General features: G+C 39.5%; 3 protein-coding genes and 1 long non-coding RNA gene across 4 annotated transcripts; 3 read left to right on the plus strand and 1 right to left on the minus strand.

The window, feature by feature from the left end:
* The first annotated feature begins 423 nt into the window (after positions 1-423).
* LOC135595529 (alpha-L-fucosidase 2-like) lies at positions 424-7202 on the plus strand. Its single transcript, XM_065086556.1, has 10 exons — positions 424-781; positions 1006-1151; positions 1505-2424; positions 3236-3368; positions 4519-4677; positions 5098-5322; positions 5456-5557; positions 5677-5812; positions 6346-6541; positions 6670-7202. Exons 1-10 carry the CDS (start codon positions 550-552, stop codon positions 6974-6976), a joined length of 2556 nt encoding a protein of 851 aa, XP_064942628.1. The 5' UTR covers positions 424-549; the 3' UTR covers positions 6977-7202.
* Positions 7203-7657: 455 nt separating this feature from the next.
* LOC104000701 (uncharacterized) lies at positions 7658-9506 on the plus strand. Its single transcript, XM_009422810.3, has one exon. The coding sequence runs from the start codon at positions 8126-8128 to the stop codon at positions 9107-9109; it is 984 nt and encodes a 327-aa protein (XP_009421085.2). The 5' UTR covers positions 7658-8125; the 3' UTR covers positions 9110-9506.
* A 274-nt stretch (positions 9507-9780) lies between these two features.
* LOC108951344 (uncharacterized) lies at positions 9781-12889 on the plus strand. The gene is made up of 4 exons (XR_010480415.1): positions 9781-11994; positions 12098-12419; positions 12569-12675; positions 12753-12889. It is a non-coding gene; the product is annotated as an uncharacterized LOC108951344 (long non-coding RNA).
* A 98-nt stretch (positions 12890-12987) lies between these two features.
* Positions 12988-20719, minus strand: LOC104000700 (probable protein S-acyltransferase 22). The gene is made up of 10 exons (XM_018818735.2): positions 20527-20719; positions 20084-20445; positions 19883-19996; positions 17968-18363; positions 16729-16797; positions 16575-16646; positions 16228-16356; positions 15997-16077; positions 15032-15232; positions 12988-14196 (listed from the first exon to the last, which is right to left on the minus strand). Exons 2-10 carry the CDS (start codon positions 20123-20125, stop codon positions 13402-13404), a joined length of 1899 nt encoding a protein of 632 aa, XP_018674280.2. The 5' UTR covers positions 20126-20445; positions 20527-20719; the 3' UTR covers positions 12988-13401.
* Positions 20720-22407: the final 1688 nt, after the last annotated feature.

Below are 22407 nucleotides of genomic sequence, written 5' to 3' on the forward strand. Positions count from 1 at the left end.
CTTCGTGTTCTCGTTGTCACGAATGGGCCAAACGCAACGCTGGAGGGCGCACGCCGAACGAGGATTACGTTCTGCTTCTCGCCCCCAAACACTGCAAGTCTCCGCTCCGCATCCGGCCGCGGTTCTCGATGTCACCATGCAGCCGGCGTGCTCCCCGGACACTGGGTTTTAGACGAGGCCCTGTTTTGAATCCCTCGTTGCATTAGTAGATTGCCAGTCTCGCAGTCTTTCAGAAAAGTAGGCTGGTAACTTAAAAGACTTTGCGAGCAACAGGAAAAGGACGATGAACTGGATTGGCAACGAGTCCACTAACCGCGTAGTGCCAAATGATGCTGAGACGGGCGTCAGGCTGAACTCGAACGGCGAGGTGTACGACGAGTTTGATTGTTAGCCTCTCCCTCTCTCTCTCTCTCTCTCTCTCTCTCTCTCTCATCGCTGCATAGCTTCACGTGACGATCCCAACAAAATCATCAATTCTGCCATCAGCCTCTGTCCCTCTCAATTCAGTTCCATCCCCCCTCCTCTCTCTCTCTCTCTCCGTGTGTCGCGATGGATAGAGCGGAGGAGGTGGATTGGGTGTGGGTGGGGCGGCCGGGGGAGGCGGACGCGGCGGAGTGGCAGGCCGCCGCAGCCGCCGGGCTCCAGGACGAGGTGGAGCGACCGCTCAAGGTGGTGTTCACCTCGCCCGCGGCGCACTGGACCGACGCGGCTCCACTCGGCAACGGCCGCCTCGGCGCCATGGTGTGGGGCGGCGTCGCCTCCGAGACCATCCAACTTAACGGTAACCTGCCTCTCTCAAGCCTTTATCTTTTTCTTTTTCCGCAGGTTAACGAAGCTAATTAATCGAAAAGCAAAGAACGTGATGAACTTTATGTTCTTTTGGCTTCTGCGGTTCTCAGAATAATCTACGGTTGAAATATTGCTACACATTAAAAAATGAGTTTCTTTGTTTTTATTTGGTTGATCATAGAGCTGAAACCAGGGAGATGCGGATCTTTTGTGCAGATGATACGCTATGGACGGGCGTGCCCGGAGATTATACGAATCCAGATGCGCCTGCCGTGCTCGCTAAAGTTAGAAAACTGGTGGACAGTGGAGATTATGCAGCAGCTACAGCCGCTGCCTTTGGCTTATCTGGTCTCCACTCTGGTGTACGTTAATCGTTCTACCTTAGCATACTGATGGGGAATGCATTCTGTTTATTGGTGTTTACGTCTTCCCCTGCTTGTATGTTGGATTGTTGATGAACAAAAGTGGACAACTTTCTCCGGTAAGAATCATCTTAATTCTAAACAGAGATATCTATGGCTAATCAGACGTAGAAGATCAAGCAGCAGAATGTGTTGTCGGATATGAGGATTAATTGCTCGTGTTGTGCTGTTAAACATGGTTGCAGTGGCCAGAATTAAGTTTTGCTGCCTGAATGTCATGTGTGCTTGATGAGAAATAAAAAGATTTTTTTTTTGTCAATAATCCTCGCTCAATTTGTTCTTTTCGACTGCAGGTCTACCAGCCTCTCGGCGACATCAATCTAGTGTTTGGAGATTCAGATACTAGATATAGTGCTTATTATAGAGATATTGACTTGAAAACTGCGACAGTAAATGTCAAGTATACAATTGAAGATGTTGAATATACGAGGGAACACTTCTCTTCAAATCCTCACCAAGTAGTTGTCACGAAGTTTTCTGCAGATAAAGCAGGGTCGCTTTCCTTTATAGTATATTTAGACAGCAAATTACAACATCACTCCAGCGTAAGTGGGACAAGTCAGATAGTCATGGAAGGTAGTTGCCCTGGGCAAATAATCTCTAGTGGCGAAATTAAATCTGATAAATCAAGTGGAATTAAGTTCTCGGCGATTCTTGATCTGCAGTGTGGCGGTGTTGGTAGTAAGGTACAGGCCCTAGATGAAGGGAAATTGAAAGTTGAAGGTGCAGATTGGGTTATTTTGCTTCTTGCAGCTTCTTCCTCATTTGAAGGACCGTTCACAAAGCCTTCAGATTCAAAGAAAGATCCTACATCGGCTGCCTTGAATACAATAAATTCCATTAGGAACATGTCTTACACTCAGCTATATGCCTATCATTTGGATGATTATCAAAGTCTTTTTAATCGTGTTACTTTGCAACTGTCAAAAGAATCTAAAAATGCACTTGAAGAAGAAAATTTTGTGGCTGTTCAGAAAGGTCATAAAACGGATTCAGATGCGCCCAAAGTAGAAAAAGGAAATTCATCAAGATTTGCTTCTTCAACCATTTCCACAGCAGAAAGAGTGAAATCTTTTAAAAATGATGAAGATCCTTCCTTGGTAGATCTTTTATTTCATTATGGTCGTTATTTGCTTATCTCTTGTTCGAGGCCTGGAACTCAGATTGCAAACTTACAAGGAATATGGAACAAGGATACGGAGCCAGCATGGGAGTATGTCTTACTGTTGTCTTTGTGCTTATTTGTGCTATGTTTTACCTATCATCTGAACTTATGATATTTAGGGTACCATACAAAGTTCATTCTTACAAGTACTTCGATATGCTTGCACAAAAATAGAGTTATATGTCATAAGCTGTTGGCTCACTTTTGACTCTGTTAACATCCTCTTTTGCCATCGGAATCAACTTTCACCAAAGCTGACTAGACGAACTTGATAAACAATCGCACATAATTATTGTTTTCTTGTACCAGAGTAGAGTTAAAGTTAAAAGGCGAAGAAAAAGAACTAAACATCGCATCTAACTTGCTAGATTGCTCATTGATAATATGTGCTGTCTAATTTGCACATCAGAAAATGCTGCATTTCTGATTTTTTACTGCCACTAGACTTAACTAAAGTTAAATTTACAGAATGCAAAAAATTATTTAATGCATCAGACCATTTTCTTTCACAGCTTCGGGAGTACATGGAAAAAGATTAATAAAAGTCAAACAAATTGCTTAGAGTTGCACTCATGGTTTTTTGTTAACTTTCCATTCAGCTGATTTTGTTTTTTGTAATTGTATGTCACATCTGTATTTACATAATTATTTGGTCATAATGTTGGTATCAATGAGCTACGGAACAATTTATAGCTTTTGTAACAAAGAAATTTACTGAATATTGATGTCTAATATATTGACATTGGCTTATGCATGTGCAAGTCAACTAGAGATGCTGTCCTGATTTGCTGTTCACCAACTTTGCTCCATGAATGATTAAAAAGCTTACTGTTGACTTTTTCCTTTTTATTTCCTACAGTGGAGCTCCTCACTTGAACATCAATTTGCAAATGAATTACTGGCCATCTCTTCCTTGCAATCTTAGTGAGTGTCAAGAACCGCTGTTTGATTTTATAGCTTCTCTTGTTCGTAATGGGAGTAAAACAGCTAAAGTAAGATTTCTGGTCTTTCTTGATCATAAATTTGTTCCTGATATGAAGCTGCATGGTTTGGTATTTTGAAAAGCAGCATTAGGTTGAACAATGAAATGTTTTTCTGGATAAACTTTCAGTGGTATATTTGGAGACACTACCTTACACTTGGAATGTCTGTAATGTATCTCACTTAAATGTCAAGATAACATTTGATTGATATGATCAGAATGATAATAATGTTTTACTTTGCTTAATTGATATATATATATATATATGCTGTAGATTTTAAAATTTCAGCTGATATTGCTGGATCAGACATTGGCTTAAATAGCAAAGTATTTCTTGGATCAGAGAGATTTGAAACAAGGTCAATTTTCACAACTTTTTTGATTTGCCAATGAAGACATTGTATTAATTTCCCTTGCCTGAATTAACATGACTTGTCAAAATGCAACAGGAAAAATCATGAATGTTGATTAGATTACTAAGTGATATCAGAGTTTCTAGATTTTCCCTTTATAGCTACACTAACAAAAGAGTTTTGTTACCTGTGCTGCCTTTTCCCATCACCTCCCACCAGTAAGTTTGATTTTAATTGTAGAACAGTAAAGCACGGTTCTCCTTGTGAAACTCAGTTTAAAATCCAACACTATCTGATCCTTGTGTTTCCCCTCTGAAAGCATCAGTCTCCTGATCATGCCTATTAGCATGTTCCTCTTTTGAGGCTCAGCTGAGCAGGGAGTGGTGCTATATATGATAATATGGCTTTTTGTGTAACAGACATTATTGAGATTACATGCTAACAATTGCATTGATGAATGTCTAGATTTTTATAAGAATTCTGAGTCCAGCAAATGTCTGAAATTATTGAATGTGTCATTTAACATTGATCTGTACTATTAACCATGTTAGGCCTTAAAAGTAATTGCTGTCATTTAAAGTTGAATAGTTCGCAAAACTTACTCTTAGTAGGATATTTATGATGTAACTAGTTTGCATTACTACTCATGGTATTTGGAAATCACTAAGCTGGTAACTAAGCATGAGACCAAAATTTGCAAGCATCACTTAATATTTTGGCCCTTTTACTCCTGCCAAATCATCTGTTTTCTTGAACCAAATTTTTTTTTAATGTAATTACTTGTCAATTCTCAATCTGTCCAAACAGGTCAATTATGAAGCTAGTGGTTGGGTGGCTCATCAAGTCACTGACATATGGGCAAAAACATCACCTGATCGTGGCGATCCACTGTGGGCTCTCTGGCCGATGGGTGGGGCTTGGCTTTGTACACATCTATGGGAGCATTACAGCTTCTCAATGGATAAAGTAAATTTATAAAGAATTTATTTTTGTTATACTACTATTCTGTTTCCATGCTAGGTTATGGACATCTAACTGTTTTCTGAGTTTACTTCGCCAACCTAAACTAAAGTATGATAACTTGTGTCCTTCATTTTTCGAGTTATAATATTCCTCTTTATATTTCATGAATGCCTGAAATTTTTAGTTGACCAACATTGAATCCTCAATTTGTTTGAGTTGATATATATGCAGTAGCTATTTCCGGTAGTTGTTATAAATTGAAGAAAAAGAGTTTCCATGATATTTTCTTACTCATTTGAAAAGAGTGCCAAGATCTTACAGCATATTAGTCAGTATAGCCAACAAGGAAACAGTAGTATTTTGTTGTTTGACTTTGATTATTCACTGCTCTTCTGTTCACTGACTATTTCCATGTATTTTTAGGACTTTTTACAAAATACAGCATACCCTCTTCTGAAAGGATGTGCTTCCTTTCTATTGGACTGGCTGATCGAAGGCCGTGGAGGTTATTTGGAAACTAATCCTTCAACGTCTCCAGAGCATTCTTTTATAGCTCCAGATGGTAAGACTGCCAGTGTTAGCTATTCAACAACAATGGATATGGCCATCATAAAAGAAGTGTTTTCTGCGGTTATCTCTTCCGATAAGGTAATTATGACTTGAAACCTCTAAGTCACCAGGACATTTATGATCTATTGATGCAACTTTTGGTCTATCATGTGTATATCTTTCTTCTATTATCCTTTCAAAAAATACTGATTTTTTTCCACCGTAATCACAGGTACTGGGGAGTTCTGATAGTGAATTTGTCCAGCAGATCAAGAAGGCACTTTCACGGCTACCCCCAACTAGAATTGCTAGAGATGGTTCAATCATGGAATGGGCAAGTAGAAGTCTAGTTTAATTGCTTTGCATTTGCATTGTGTTTCTTGCAATGATCTATTCTTGTGTTGCAAGTTTCATGCAGGTTTTGAGGTTCTACATGTTTTTGTGCCATTGCAGGCCCAAGATTTTGAAGATCCAGATGTCCACCATCGTCATGTCTCACACTTATTTGGTCTTTTCCCTGGCCATACAATAACAATTGGAAAAACACCTGATTTATGTAAAGCTGCTGCTAACAGCCTTTACAAGAGAGGTGAAAACAAATAGAACACCATGACAGTTTTTTTTGTTCAAATTTTGCCTGCCTGAGACAATGAATTATTTCTTAACTTGCGTATAGCTAATTAACAAAATCAAAGTTTTTATCATCGTCACTAAAGGTCAGTATATGCTACTTGAAACAACATTATGAAAGTTATGGTTTCCAACTTCTCATGCTATGTTACCTAAGATTAAGGAAATTAACATATTTTTTATGCAAAAATTGGACCATCTATAACCGATATTCACTTGTCTTTGATAGCACAAGGAACAAAATTTAGAAAGCATAATGAAAAATCGTGCGATACATATAAGTGTTGCAGGATGGATTTTTTAATTATAACATCATGATAACATGCTTCATGATCATATTGCATCAGATACAATTTGACCATTCAAAAGCATAAGATTAGAAAGAATATTTTTTTTACATTGACAAAAAAATATGTAAATTATGATGATCATTAGAGGATATGACATGTCAACCTCAATTTCCTTGGACTAAGCTTTGGTTAATTGTTTCAGGGGATGCTGGTCCAGGATGGTCAACTACATGGAAGATGGCTTTATGGGCTCGTCTTCACAACAGCGAGCATGCATACAGCATGATCAAGCAGTTGATTATCTTGGTTGATCCTGATCATGAGGCAAATTATGAAGGAGGATTGTACAGCAACTTGTTCACAGCACATCCTCCCTTCCAGATTGACGCAAATTTCGGGTATAAATGTTTATACTGTTAGATGTATAGTGTGTTAAGATTCCTAATTCTGGCAAGTTGTGATTTATTTTCACAAAGGAAGTTTCTTCTTTTTATTAACACCATACTTTAATTTATTATATCTTCAGCTTTGCAGCAGCAATTGCAGAAATGCTCATACAAAGCACCGATCATGACCTGTATTTACTCCCTGCACTCCCACGGGACAAGTGGCCTACAGGTTATGTAAGAGGATTGAAAGCACGAGGTAGTACGACTGTTAACATCCGCTGGAAAGAAGGGGAGCTCCATGAAACCTGGTTTTGGACTAGGAACAAAAATTCCATCAGAAGATTGCATTACGGGGGACATGTAACCACTGTCACTCTCTCTTGTGGCAACATTTATAGATTCAACAAGCATCTAAAATGCGTGAAGACATACCCCTTTGGGTAAGTGGCATTTCTCCGACCTCCGAGATTGGGTAACGATTACTATGGAGTAGTGGACCATACCAAATTTATCTCGCAGAGAGATTTTATTTTTCCCTCTAAGATGAGTAGCATTTTCTTTTTCAGTTTTCTGCTTTGTCAAACTAGATAATGTTGTTGGTTGGCAATTTTTGGATACAACTGAGATTATCTGATTCACCATGATGCAGAAATAAATGTCATATTCACTAGATTCCTGACTAATTCTTGTAGGATTCTGACTGTATTTTAGCCTGTTAAATTCCATGTTATCTGAGTAGGATTCAGAATATTCTTGTCGACCAAGCCTGCATGCATTGACCAAGTAGGGTCGGATGGGAAGCCATTTCAATGGTGACGATTTCTTTCCTTGTTTGATGCACAAACAACTTACAGCAGATTGATGGAGGAGCGAGAGAGAGAGTGAGAGATCTCCAGGCGTTTCGATCACTAATTTACCGTCACCGACATACATCGCTTGTGAATCCAATCTTTCCCGACAACCAGCAGATTGGCTACGTCCTCCCAACTGTGCACAGCGCAGGTGTCGTCCGTGCGTGGGCGAAGTCACCACCGACACCGAGGACTGAGGGTTTTGGTTGTTCTACAAATCAGCACCACCTGTTCCTGAAATCACTCGTCTACGTTGTTTTTGTTGTTCTTGGATCATATTTGGTAATTCAATTTCATCAACAAGACGAAAGCTTCAATTCCGCTTCGTGTAGGTTCAATGTAAGATATGAGAGCCGAGAGGAATTCACGAATCACGATGCATCGAACAAGCGTATCTACACGCGAAGCTTTCCAGATTGAAACCCAGCCTAGACTTCCAAAAAATAGGTGGAGGTCGAGGTGGCGACTTTAAAAGTCGCGTCGTCATCAGCATCACATCTTAACCGGACATCAAGCGCCCTCTCCCTGGTCGCGCTCCCCCCGGCCTCCCTTCGCAACGTCGTCGGGCAAGGAATACTACTCCGCCCAAAAGCAAGTCTTTTCTCTATCTTCGTCTCCTCCTCCTCCTCCTCCTCCTCGCCGTCGCGGTTTGGGATAAATGTGACGACTTGTTGAAATCTCTCACACCGCGACGACGCATCTTGGTCTTCAAGGAGGAGGGAGGAGGAGAAAAGAGATCCAAATGGACGCCATCGGCGGCTGGGTCGGAGGGGGGGCGCCGCCGACGAGAGCGCTGGAGATCCTGCGTGAGACCGTGCGGATCCTTCGAGCTGATCCGTCCCCCTTCATGACCGCGCTCGCCCTCATCTGCCCCGTTTCCGCCGCTCTCCTCTCCGGCGCCCTCGTCCCTCTCGCCACCGCCGCCCTCCTCTCCCGCCGCCTCGCCCTCCTCGCCGTAGCTAGCGGCCTCCCCCCCGCCCGTCCCCTCTTCCAGCTCTGCCGCCACTTCGTTGCCATCCTCCTCTCTGCCGCCGCCTGCTTCCCCCTCCTGGTCACCGCCCTCCTCCTTGCCCGCTCCTCCATTGCCTACTCCGTCGCCTGCTCCTACGCCGCAAGGAATGTCCGCCGCGTCGAGTTCTTCGCCGCCGTGCGCCCGATCTGGCGCTGCATTCTCTTCACCTACCTCTGGATCTGCGCCGCCATCTCTGCCTGCGTCGTTCTGTTCCTCGCCCTTCTCCTGCTCGTCTGCAATCTGTGCGCTATATTGGGCTACCCGCCCGAAATCATCGTCTACCCGGCGCTACTTGTCGTGCTCGTCTTCTCAATTGTTTACGCTCACACCATCATCGTCTGCAACCTCGCGGGCGTGGTCTCCGTCTTAGAAGAGATCTCTGGCCTACGCGCTTTCCTCAGGTCGGTCAGACTGATTAGGGGGAAGAGACAGGTGGGGCTGCTGATGTTTCTTGGTTCGACCATTGGCATGGGTTTCGTGCAGGGGTTGTTCGAGCATAGAGTGAAGACGGTGAGCTACGGAGATGGTTCATCGCGGCTGTGGGAGGGACCACTTCTCGTCTTCATGTATTCGTTTGTTGTACTAGTAGATTCAATGATGAGCGCAGTCTTCTATTTTACCTGTAGATCCTCTATCATCGAAGAAACGGATGAGGATGTCCATGAGCTCGAAGAAAAGGAGAATGTTTCTACTGAAGTGACCGATATCAAGTGAGCAGAATTGTCGAAAGAAAGCTTCTCAAACAATCACTTTGATTCAAATAATATGCAGTAAGGAGTCTTCGTTTTTGTCAGAGAAGAACCAGCAATGTATCCATCATTAAATCTGGCAAATCATGGAATTTGTTAGAAAGGTTTTGTTGTAGAAGTATGAGAATTGATGCCTGCAATTCGACCCGAAACTGCAACCTTTTGACATGGGATACTGTGCCTCCAAACTTTCAAGAGAGTCTCAATTCAACTCCTTTGTGTGGCATGTCAATCTCAAGTACATCAGTCACTGTTGTAAACATAGATTACTTTGTCTTGGAGAGGTGTCATCTGTTATTTATGCAAGTTCTTGTTAGAGCTTTTCTCATATATATTACTTCGCAGATGCAACATTATCAAAATGAGTTTTTGCATGTTGTTGATAAGCAATTTTCTGTGATCAAGTACAAAACTAAAGGTTTTTTGTGTGCTTCTAGATGTGGAAGATCCAATGTGACCAGATAGGTATCTTACTCCAGGCTAACATATGATGATTTGCTTACACAATACAGAAACTTTGGAATTATGGATCGTCGTGGAAATGATTTGGTTACGATCCATGTCTTGAGTTACACAATCCCCAACCATAGTCTGTCTGCTGTCAAAATATTGATGATCAAGAATGAAAGGTATGTAACTTGATACACCTATGAATGCTTATTTTTGTACAAATGAAGATATGTGATGCTTTCTTTAGTTAGTTAAACTATGCATTATCTCATACCAACTTGAAGGTGTCTCATGTGTTTCAGGTTCTTGTTTAACAATCAAAAAGAACTTGCTCCGCTTTTTTGTGACTGTTGCTTTGTCATAAGGCACCAGCTTTCATACTATTTTATCATGCAACTAACCATTGCGATAGTTCTCCTGTTATGCTTTGTATTGGAGAAATATCTACCACTAATCATAGTATATCGTAATAAGAGGTCAAGTTTTTAATGATACATATACATCTATTAAATTAATTAAAGATAAGTCAACTTCTGTTTTTTGTATGGTATCTTATGCTGAAAACAGTTCCATTATTTCATCAAAGTTTCCGATGTTTAAAATCCCACGTACTTCCATGATAAGACCATAGTGTATGTCATTCATGTTAGTAGATTTGTCCTCATTCTAATCATGATACATATTGGATGTGTAAGAGTGAGTTCACCCAGATACAACATGTTTTTGCTATGGAGTTAAGGATTGTGCAAATGAAATATTTTACATATATGTAGTTTGTGTATGATGACTCTAATATCTTAGATGGCATAAAAATTTTCTATGTCAACTTGTGGGTGTTTAAAAGGAATCCAAGAGAATGAGATAGATTTCATATGGGAGTTGAGGCAATCAACAGGTAAAATTTTTTGAGAAGTATAAAAAATGTTAAAAATACTAGTTTTTGGATAATGGTGACTGGACAAGTTAATACTTTATATGGTAGCAGAGAAACGGTTCATTTTAGAATAGTAATTGAATCTGATCATGTTTAACATGCTAATCTTTTGTTATAGTCTCCTATCACTAATTATAAATAGGAAGCAAAAAGAGTTTAATGCTTTTAAAAGATTCATTGTTCCAGTTTCAAATTTGAAGATAAGGAAGAATGTGTATGGTTTACATAGAAGAGACAATAGAATATGGAGCTCCACCCCAAGTCCAAACTGCATAAATAGCACCACTGGATGAGGAGGCAACTCTGAAACTTTTAGATAACATTTCATTAAGCAAAAAGAATCAACAAGAGAAAAAGGATTTACTGATGTAACTCCATTGACATCGAATTATTTGTTAGGAAGGTAATCTTCTGCTTGAACAGATTTTGTAGCTTCAACCATGGTTTAGAAAACAGCTTGAAGCAAGTCCTTTTTCCTTGAAGCAAGTCTTAGGAATGTAAGCCTGTCAGCTAATAACATGATCGAGAGCCGCTAGTGTTCTGCTTAATATTCAACTTAGAATGAATTCCCTTATCCGTAAATAATTCAAACATAACCTAAACGTTGTTTGCTCATGTTTTGGCTTTATGGCAGTTGAAGCATGAACAAAGAGGAGGTAATTTTGTACAAGTTTGGTGATAGAATAATTGCTACATGAGCCTAAACCTCATCTAGCCTTGTTATGATCATAGTATCTACTCTCCGTAGGAATGATATGTCATATATAGATGATGCAGACAAATGCCTATTACCAGATTTAGGCTTGAACACATTATTTACAAGTCACCAACATCAATCACATGATCCGATGGTGGGCAGGGAGTCTCCAGGACTTTTGATTTTGGTCTCTAGTAGTTTAGAGACTCTATTACATTATTTGTACCCATTTAGCATATTCAGGGACAAACATATGGAACCTAAATGTTCAGATGCATAGAAAGATGTCAGACATCAAAAAGTTGATCATTTACTAATTGCCTTACTAGTCTGCCATGAAATGTCATGTAGAAGTGGACCAAGGTCTTCCATTCTGCGGTATAGTGGGTATACCACTTCTTACTTATCTTCTGCTAGATCAAGATGCAGAATGAGCCTTGGTTTTGGCCAGTGTCTACTTCACTAAATAGGTGGTTGGTTCTGCAACAAGTTTTGGAGCATGTTAATTAGTAATCAACCAACCACACAAGCGGCATCAATTCTTCAAATTTGATTTCCTGTCATTTCGGATCTATGAAACTAGACAATTAACTATTGGAGCCAAGGACAAAAGATCCTGCTGTCCCATGAACATCCAATATTCTCCTTGAGTTCATCTAATGCTTGAAGCATTTACATGATTTGGAGTAGTTAAATTTGCAGTTTTGGAGCAACTACCGTACCTGGAGAAAATACATCTCTTCTGAGTTTGCTCTTCGTACTTACCAAGGTAGATGATATGTTCTGAGATTGCTTGATGTATTCGACAATTTTGATCTACTGAATCCAATAACTATATTCCCTCAACTTGGAACTTGAATGATTCATTTCAGGTGTTCCTGGAGCATTTGCTGGAGTCAAGTGGCTTGCTACGATTCTAGGAACCATGCGAACCCCACCATCATTCTGAGCCACTTCCCACCATAACATGTACTTCCTATCTTATAATTGCAAGACCATAATGAGTCCTTGACATGCATGGTGGACTTGGTTATCAACCTGACCCAACTCACACTCTCTCTCCTGAACTGGTGATTCTGTTCTCTCCATCTTTGTTCAACTTGGTACAGTTCTCATATGCATTGAGGTGGTCATTGACTCCAGATCTAGAATCGACCCAAAGCGATATATCAGAATCATTCAAAACTGTCTATGGTAATTAGTTTTATTTTTATTTTTGTAAGTACTTGGAAATTGCAATCTCACTGTAACTATCGGAGAAGCTACAAACGTGGCAAACTAAATGAAATACTGAATCAAGATGTTTGCTTCTTGCATATTATTTGTTTGTTATGACACTGCAGGCAAAACAGCGATGATAATGTGTTTGCTGCTTGACGACCACAGCAGTCAATATCGTCAAAAGCTTCAAAAGAGATGCCAATTTATTGCCATTGTCTATTAATAAAAGGTCCCTCCTTGAATATTGTCTCTTTGATTTTTCATTAGGAGTTGGTCAATGTCAACCATATACCTGTCTATCTGCAGATTAGATTGCTTCACGCCAGTAATCACGTTGAATGTGGTCGAAAAAATGATGTGTTATCATCCTTTGTTCATTAGCCGCCACCTAAAGATCATCAGCAGAACTTCCAACATCAGCAGAGAAGTCAGTTCGTCTCAGCACAAACTCATCTTTGATATCTAGTCTTGTATAACAAGGATCATGACTTAATTTATAGTAATCTTTGAAAAAGCTGTATATATTTTGCCAGTGACGATATAACTTTCAGAAACTCATGTTAATAATCAAATTTTAGAGTACATCAACAATATCAGTCTGAAAACTACTTCAGTTGAACTTAATGCCAACACGAAGCATCCGCAACAAGCCACACTTGGGCAAATGAATGAGTATAACAATGCAAGTGTAACCAGAGAGTTTAGCAAATCTGTCATCTGGTCAACCTTGATAACAAATGTGACCAGGTGATGCACATTCTATGCAATAGCCGCAAGTTCCAATACCAAAATACTTCCAAATTTGTAGTCTCCAGCCACTGCCGTCTCCATGTCAGATGGAGTTCCAGTCAATATGTCATAAGAGCAATTGTTCAGCGGTTCCCAATTGCCATTTTTCGATCTTTTATGTCCGAATGAAGGAGATTAAAACATAACGTCCAGGCTGCATGCTGCATTATTGTGACTTCATGTATGATTGCAAGCTAGCAGACGGCGTGAACTTCAAATCATGTTCCATCTGACCATGTTCAGCACCGAGGGCAATGCTAGCCCAATTGGAAGATCGGTGCACAATCCTGGATGGAATCCGGTCACTGTCTTCGCCCCCAGATGCTTCATACCCATCACTGGTTGATCTTGATAATTGAATCCCCTTTGGTGCAACAGTGCCCGAGACAGAATGAGAACTGAGACGCTGTACTTCCTCAGCTCCTGACAAAGAGATGCGAAATGGATGTAGATCAGGTGAACCCAAACTGCTATCAGGAGAAGAAGCAACAACTCTAGCTGATGACATTGGCATGTTAGGCCTAAAAGCACTCCTGGCTTCAAGCTGTAGAGGTGCTAAACTGGTGGATGTCTCGGGAACCAGGTCACCAACATTACTGTCAGTTGCACTATCAGAAATTTTTGCAAGAGGTTCAAGAGGAAGGTCCACTGGAATCCTCCCTATTTTGTTCATCTGCCTACGGTTATCAGGCCACAAGACCATTTTGCCACTACTACTGCCAATACTACCATCTGTGTCATGCCCAAGAAGAATTTCTCGTCTAACAATTGGCTGCAGGATTTTAGACTTCTTCTTTGCCTGTGCAGCAGCTTTTGAAACTTCTTCAGCATTAAGACGTGCAAGGGTCCACGGGCTAATTTTCACTTTTCCAGCATTTCTCTTCCTGACTGGTTCCTCTGCCATCATCTTCTTGCTTATGTGATTCATGGATGTGCCAGTCTCTGGGGGTACAACATCAAACTGGGAAAAGATGGAACCTCTTGTCAATGATCAACAAGTAACACAAAATAAAAAGGAACAGAATAAGCTCCTTTCTACCACTTGAAGAACTTCTTAAGTTTTAGAAAACCATGTTTGAATTCTAGACTATATTATTGTTGAGAGACTCTTCAGTTGGGATTTTATGATGTTTATCAAACAAAGCATCATTTGCCTTCTCATTTCCATTCTTAAAGGTAGCATGCAAACTAAAGAAAAGCTATTCTAACAGCCACAGAAGCTATGTTGCACATACTAATAATGTGTATTTATACAATATTGTTTCCTTACTGCAAGAGCCATTAGATCCCCTGACGTAGATAAATTCTTCAAAATGTGGGCATAAATTGTGTTGCTTCTTAAATTAGCTGAATTGTAGATATATGCCTTCGAGATTGGCATTGCTTCTTGTAGCAAATCTTATCTTGTAGCAATTATCAATCAGGGAAATAATTATTTAAATGCATCCGGACTTCACAGTTCAAATAGGAGAAGATAATATTTCAGTTATCAAGAGACTAGGATTTAAGTTAATTAAGCTAAACCTACATTAATGTAATAATTTTTTTCATATGAAATTTCATAATATGCAATTGCATGGAATCCACATTATATTGGAAGAAAGATAGCATGGTAAACAAGATTTGAAATACATCTCTGATCGGCCAGAAAAGTGAAAGAGAAAAACCAGGTTAAATAGATAAATCTGCTAAAATTGTTTGCCAAAAGGTTTTAAATACACTTTTGTGTCTTTCTTTCTTCATTTTAGTCATCTTTTCTGAACAAGAATTTTTTTATAAGAAATTTCAGATAGTACCTGATCCTCCAGGAATAATCTTGGTGGAGTACACCATGCACCTCGGTGGAACGCATTGAAAGAACTGGCACTGCTTAGTCCAGTGAAAGAACTCACTTGGGACATCTGTGGACTTTGCGGTTCACCAACAGCATGTTGCTCCAGCTCCAGCTCCTGCTCCTGCTCCCTCAGAGCTATGATGTAATCATAGGTACTGATTCCCTGTGCCCACATCATTTGGAAATGTTAGCCATCATGAGGTGGTTCAAATTGATGATATTTCCAAGTCGTGGCTCATAAGTAAAATCGGCGACACAATATCATCCAGCTAATTGTTATTCCTGTTTTGTTCCTCGATGGCAGAGTTATTATGTTCAAATTACAAGTTGTAAAAAAGTTAGTTGGATGCTGAAGCAAACATTATTGATAACTTACCAAGTGATTCACTATAAAAAGTGAAACTTGAAAAATAAGATGTTGAAATGTAAATTATGACGACATCAAAGTTTTTGTTCAAGTTGGCCATAAGGAAATCATACAGATAATGAGCTAAAATTTCAAGATTCTAACTGCATAGAAATTTAGCAACTTAAGGATGTTACTTTGTTCTCATAACAAGTGCAAAACACATTTCTGATAACTTAAATCACCTTAGCAGGTGCATATAAGATTGATATCAGATCTTTCCTACCACCAAAAGGTATTCAACAGATATTTGTGAACTAGTTGATCTTGTGTTAAATCATAGTGCATTTATTCATTGCATGGTCAATAACTATAATATCCAAATAGCTCCATCTGTATTTTGAAAACATAGAACAAAAAGCACCCTTCAGCTAATTACAAAAAAAGTAGATGTCATATATAAGCATATAATTAGGAGCAAGGGCAAAAAAAAAGTATAGTGCTTTGTCCATATGTATGCATGTGGAACCATATTGCAAAATCTGGTCCAATAGAAGAAAGAGAATTAAGCAATCATTTACCTTTTTTATTAGAAGAATGTGGAAAAACAAAAGTTGTGCAAGTGGTAGAGTGGCAACCATAGCTAAGCAAGTACAGGAAGCCTGCAAATTTAGAATCACACTATTAGACAAGGCAAAGTCTAGGAGAGTCATGTTGTTAGCCATGTTTACTCAATTCATACTCCAAAAAACTATTGACTATAGCAATTAAATGAATGGTATGGTCCAGAAAAAAAAAAGTTGTAGACTCACCACCACAACAACAAAGGGTACTAAAGAGAAGCTGCTTCCCAACTTTGAGATGATTTCGGCAGAGAAATGCTTTCGTTCAAGGAAACAGAAAATCAGGACTAGGATCCCAATCAACCACTGCAGAATAAGCTGGCCCAAGGTGGACAAAGCATGGAGACCTGTCAATAGTCAATCAGAATGAACAGGACCCGACATAAAATGCATGCTACATATCAGGTCCATGGTGCAGTTTGTAGTGTTTTCTGAGGTGACACTAGACACACTGACAAGAGCATCTAATGTTCAGACAAATGGTAAAGCTCCTTACGAATACCAACACTGATTACTAGAAAAGGACTTGTGCTTACCAAGAGAAGAGCAGATGCCATGAGGATGAAGAACCTTCTATAGTTTTTTCTTCCTATACAGTTATTGATCCACTACAAGATCATGACAAGATATTTAATATTACACATCACTGTAAGAAGAGAAGAAAGAGTTTGAAGGTATGAAAAGCCTCACCCTGCAATGATGATCGAAGCCATCAACACATTTGTCACAAACTCTACAGTGCTTACTATTCTTTAACACCTGCGGAATGTATAGCCCAAAATCAAATGAACGAGGAGTCAAATTACCGGGAAGTACTTTTGATTATCATTGTCATGAAAGGGATGTGTGACTTCTCATGATGAAGTAATCGTTCATCCATCTCAAGGTCCTGATGTCAGCTTTGTATCTGTTGCTTTCTAGATAATTAACATTACGTTTCATCAACCATGGCTGGTTACAGAATCATCTTAAAGCAACCTAATTTTCATGACGTTATTATGATATACCTTCTTAATCAATTATATGAAAAGAATCATTCTCGTTCTTATCTTCAACTTTGCTTGTTAAATTGTTTAATTAAATATTGCTAACAACAGAGTGCGCAACTTATCATCAACAATTATATAATTTCTTAATTGATGCACAATCCTAACAATGTAAGTGGAAAAAAGTGAAGAAAGATAATATGATTAAGCAGAAGGGATAAGAAAAGGTGATAACCATAGAGGTGAAAATTTTGGTCATGAAAAGCTCAGGCACAAGACAAAATGGCAGGTTTTGTCTTAACAGAATATCAAGTATTAAGTTATCCAGAAAATCCACCATTAGAACTTCAATTTGAATTATTTATGAGGGCATAGTTTACCACCAGCTATGGAATCCCTAAATTTGCAAAGGATGTAGCTGAAAGCGAAGAAAAAATTTGATACATAGACTGGACACTGAATGTCAGTACACATGCAACAATTAAGAATTCAAACATAAGTCTGAGTTTACTAAATGCTTTCATGTGTAAACCAGGAATGAGATGATGGGTCAGTATCAGTTCTCTGCAACACAGCATGCATAACTTCCTATCACCAACTCTGATAAACACAATCACTGGGGAAAATAAATACATGTTTGATGCCAACAACTATCGATTGAAGTAAGAGGCGAAGGCAGATTACAGTGTGGTGACAAGCCCTGAATGCTTAAAGAATCATCGGATCTGAACATAGAGAATTAAAGTGTCCTTTATTCAATGATTTTCAACTTTATTTAGTATTTCAACGCACAAGAGATAAACAACAAACCAAATGAAATTGATCTTAGCAACTTTAGCAATATGACTAGTAAACTTATTTCAGGAGAATGTTCAAGGAAGAAGTATAATGCAAAAGGATGGAAAATGACATGATTTTGTATATTTTTGCATTTTTGACATACCTCAACTTCACATAGACTGCAGTAGAACATCCCTTCCTCACCCATTTGCTGTTCAGAAGATTGCTCATGTGATTGACACCAGTTACACATACAAGACATACCACACCAGCTCAAAAGAACAGCCAAGCAAGGTACACTGTTGCAAGGCAATCTCTCACTTTCATGTTTGGAATGTAATTCACCCCTGGTATAAACAGAATCTTTGCTCCCTTCAAATTGCTTTTGGGCTGTTGTTTCAACATTTAGTTGCTTTGTTGAACCTTCTTGCTTAGACTCTTTGGAAAGAATCTGTTCTCTGCAGCCCTCTACTTTAAGATTCTTCTTACATCTGAAAATACCAGGGTCACCAGGATCTGTTGCTGCACACCAGACATATAAGCAGAAGACACATGTAACCTGTCAAGAAACACCAAAAACATCATTATCTCTATGTGGTCAACTCTCTCTCTCTCTCTCTCTCTCTCTCTCTCTCTCTCTCTCTCTCTCTCTCTCTGTGCAATTTGATCTTGAAAAAATAAATTGTATGAAGTTTTATACATCTTGAGTCATGCATGGAATCATAAAAATTTTCGAATAGCATGGTTATCTACCAGATCAAAACTTATAAGAGACTAGACATATTAATTTCATATAAAAATCATTAAATAATTAACCACAGATTGTTTGTTAAAGAGCATTATACACCATGCATTTTCATGTTGTGCAGGTAATATATAGTAGGCTCTGGAACAGTATTTAGTCAAGAAATTTCTGGCTTTCTAAAAAATATTGCACAAATTTTACATCATTGAACATATTCCAAAGTGGTTAAAGAAACAAAATCAACATGCAATGCTCAATCCTGTTAATAACAACAGAATCAAGCAGCCCTGTTAAGTATGCAAAATGTAGGTGCCATGATGACCAGCCATCTCTTCAGATTTACTCTGTTTACGATCTTGATGTCTTATGCCATTACTGTGTGCATCCTTTAGACTCCTCCAGAGATACTAGATACAGTACCTTCTTACCAAGTCCACTGGTGGCTAATGTTAATGCACTTTACAAGATGCTAGATTAAATTCCAAATGACCAAATGTCAAACAAAATAAGTTTCATAGCAAAGCAAGAATGAGAAAGTTGATGAGCCTAGCAACCTTCTAGATATCAATATCTACCTTATGCAACCCTCTTACTCGGTTTCCTCTTATTTTACAAGAACAAGCTGCAGAAAGGTACAATGCTGGCCAAAGAATCACTCATGCTTTCACTAATGACCCAATTCTTAATCTCAAATTAATGGTTCCAGAATCAATCAAGGTTCCTGTACTGTTCAAATTGGATATACATGTAAGTTTAAGAGATTTAATTAGCTAGAGCATTTACATCTATCTATTTACTGGTTCTCCAAAGCTTTTTAACATTTCATGCCATGCATCAAGAATAACTGTTACACAAAGTGCATTTTGGACTAAGACAATACGCTATTGGTTTTTTTTATCACTATTATAAAATCTATCTATGAGGAGCTAGTTACATAGGTTTTGTCCTGCAGTTCACCCCTATACAGTTGAGAATGCTAGAGCAAATTAATGAGAATTACAAGAAGTAAAGGAAGAAGAATCGTACTTTAGAGAACAATTTTGGGGAATGCCCACATTCTTTCTGGTCACGTATCATTCAACCTATGCGACATGAATGTATATTGCAGAGACCAAAAAACTGATGCACTTCAATGAACATAGAGGATGTTCAACAAATCCCCAATGAAAAGTAGACGAACATTGTACTAAAATCAATGGAACAATCCAATTTCTTGGTGGAGAAAAAGGACTGAAAGTCGCACAGAGATAGGTACAAAATTGTAGCATTCAAACAAAAGAAGATGAAAGCAAAGGTAGACACGGATTACAATGGTGTTACTAGAATGGCGTACCAGGGGAGTGTAAAGCCCCATCACCACATACTGAAACGGCTTTGTCGGAACAAATGGGACAAAGAACACATAGAAAGCAAACCCCAGCGCCAGAAACACAGCTATCGCCACCACCTACAGTCACAAAAGCACGTCAACCGCAACGGATTCCGTCGAGGCAAAGGAAAGAGAAGGAGAAAAAGGACAGCAAATAGAACATGCCTGAAGAGGATGATAAGGAAGTTGCCACCCATGTTTCCTCATTTCCCAGCTCCTGGTTGTAAGGCGTGGTGCCGAGCAGCGATTGTTGAAGATTTTGGCTTGGAGAAACCAGAATCCACGCAAGAAAAATGGGCAAGATGTGTTCTTTCCCACTAAATATCTTTTCTCTGTGAAAAGCAAATGGATGTGGCAACAGCTGCGGCTGCTGGGAGGAGGAGGAGGAAGGAAGGGGGAAGGAGGAGTGTCGCTTCAGGAACCATACATCCAGTGAGGCTCGGACGTCTGGGGAAAAGCATCAAGATTGGGTTTCTCTTGTCCTGTGAACCTTTCTTCCCAATGAACGAAAGATCTAGTTGGTGTGCCTGAGGTAAAATAGCATCAAGATTGAGATGATCGCTGGCTTGGATTGTGCTTCTTTTACCCTTGCATAACCATATAATTACCTGAAACACATGCCCTTCTCCTCAGGTAAGAGGTGGGGCTTGAGGTGAGAACAGATGTTGAGAGGATAGTGTGGTGTGGTTCCCTGTTGGCATAAGCCCCCCTTCAACAATCTCTCTCTCTCTCTCTCTCTCTCTTTCTCTCTCACGCGAACACACACACAAGTTCTTGGGCAGCTGTGCTGCTTTGGTCAAAGAAGATGGACAGAGCTGTCATCTCATTTTGTATAAATATGAATTGGATCCTGATGGCTCGAGGAGCACTAGTCCCTACGTATCAGCATGTCACCATGCTTTTGGCTTAGCAAAGAAGCCAAATCCACCATTAGCAAACCTCTGGAAAAGGTTTAAGCACCTAAAAGAAGCTGATGTGAGTCCAAGCTTCAGCCAGACTGGTCCTATTTTGCCCACCTTTTCCATGTAGATAGCACCAAAAAGCCTGTAATTGTGGAAGACTTGCTGCTGGTCATGGTCCCCTTGTGTTTGTCCTGGTACCAATTGGCATATTGTAGTTAGTATTGGGTTATTCTTCAATCATTTGAGAACAAATACTACAGGGATGACTTTGTATCCCTGCCACTGCAAATGCCTATTCATAGACATGACTCCTCTGCCAATCATGCATGTCCCCCTTAAAATAGTGGAAAATTGCGAGGGATTTAGAGTTGTTTCCGTGTGTGAGGCTCTACATGCATCCAGCCATGCTGCAAGTTGAATCCTGGAATCTCTATATCTGAGTTCTGAGATTAGCAGAGAGATGCATTCTTTGAGAATGTGTTGCTGGAAAGAGTACAGAGAGAGGGGTTATGGCCTTGTCTTGGAGGAGAAAAGAACATGAGGGTGAGTCTTATTCCATTCTTGGCTGTTTAGGCCTCGGTGAGCTGTGATTCTTGGACTCTTCTTGTCAGTTCTTAAAACGCATCTGATGAGTTGAGGACTACAGAAGCAAGGATACCTGTGTCTGAATTCCCTGTCTTCTACTGCTATCTGACAAAGCTGACTTCCCCACATTAATGGCATTTGGTGATCGATTTCTGACAAGTGTGTGGTAAATACATGAAGAAAAACTGGCCAGAAAGAAGACAGACACATCTCAAGAACTTGTGCAATGACCAAGGAAAAGCCTTCTGCTGAACTTGAGGATATTATGCTGATCTTTCCTTGGTGGGGGCAAGAATGTGTAGTGGTGAGAACTAGATGATGATGTATCTTAAATACAAAATTAGAGATTTGGGTCTATCTCATTCATCCTAAAACTGGAGAAGGTCTCATGTATGAACCACTCAAACAAGACAGAATTGGTACTCTGATTGGAGTGGGCCAACACTGATGGTCAACATTTGTGCACTCAGAGGACAGACATGGCTGCAGGTTGACCAGATCCAAAAATCATTAATTGCTGCACTTATGCATCACATAGACAACTTCTATGTCAGGCACTCCACATAATTCTTTGTCCAAGTTGCTCTGTTAAAGGACCCCCCCTTTTCTTGAGCTTATTTTAGGCCTCCACTTTCATGTAAGTCAAGAAAAAAAGAGCATAGAAGTATGCTACAGCCTGATGGAGATTACCTTCATTTTCTTTGTCCACTCTAACTTTACTGAAATCACCAGTATTTCTTTTCCCTCTTCATTTCATTAAACACTTCAGTCACAGAAAATTTAGATGTGCTGTACCTTTTGCTTCTGTAAATATTTTTTAGAGGTTGGAAGTTTACTTCTACAGCTTCTTCAGGAGATAGAAGGAGAGGAAGAAACTTTAGCATCCAAAACTCTCGAGGATAATATTTTTTTACTTTAATTATTTGATCAATGACGATGAAAGATTTATGTAATCGATTTCAAATAATTAAAACTTACGATTCTATTATTATTATTGTTGTT

The sequence above is a fragment of the Musa acuminata genome, chromosome BXJ1-10, assembly GCF_036884655.1.
Source record: "Musa acuminata AAA Group cultivar baxijiao chromosome BXJ1-10, Cavendish_Baxijiao_AAA, whole genome shotgun sequence".
Classification (NCBI taxonomy): Eukaryota; Viridiplantae; Streptophyta; class Magnoliopsida; order Zingiberales; family Musaceae; genus Musa; species Musa acuminata.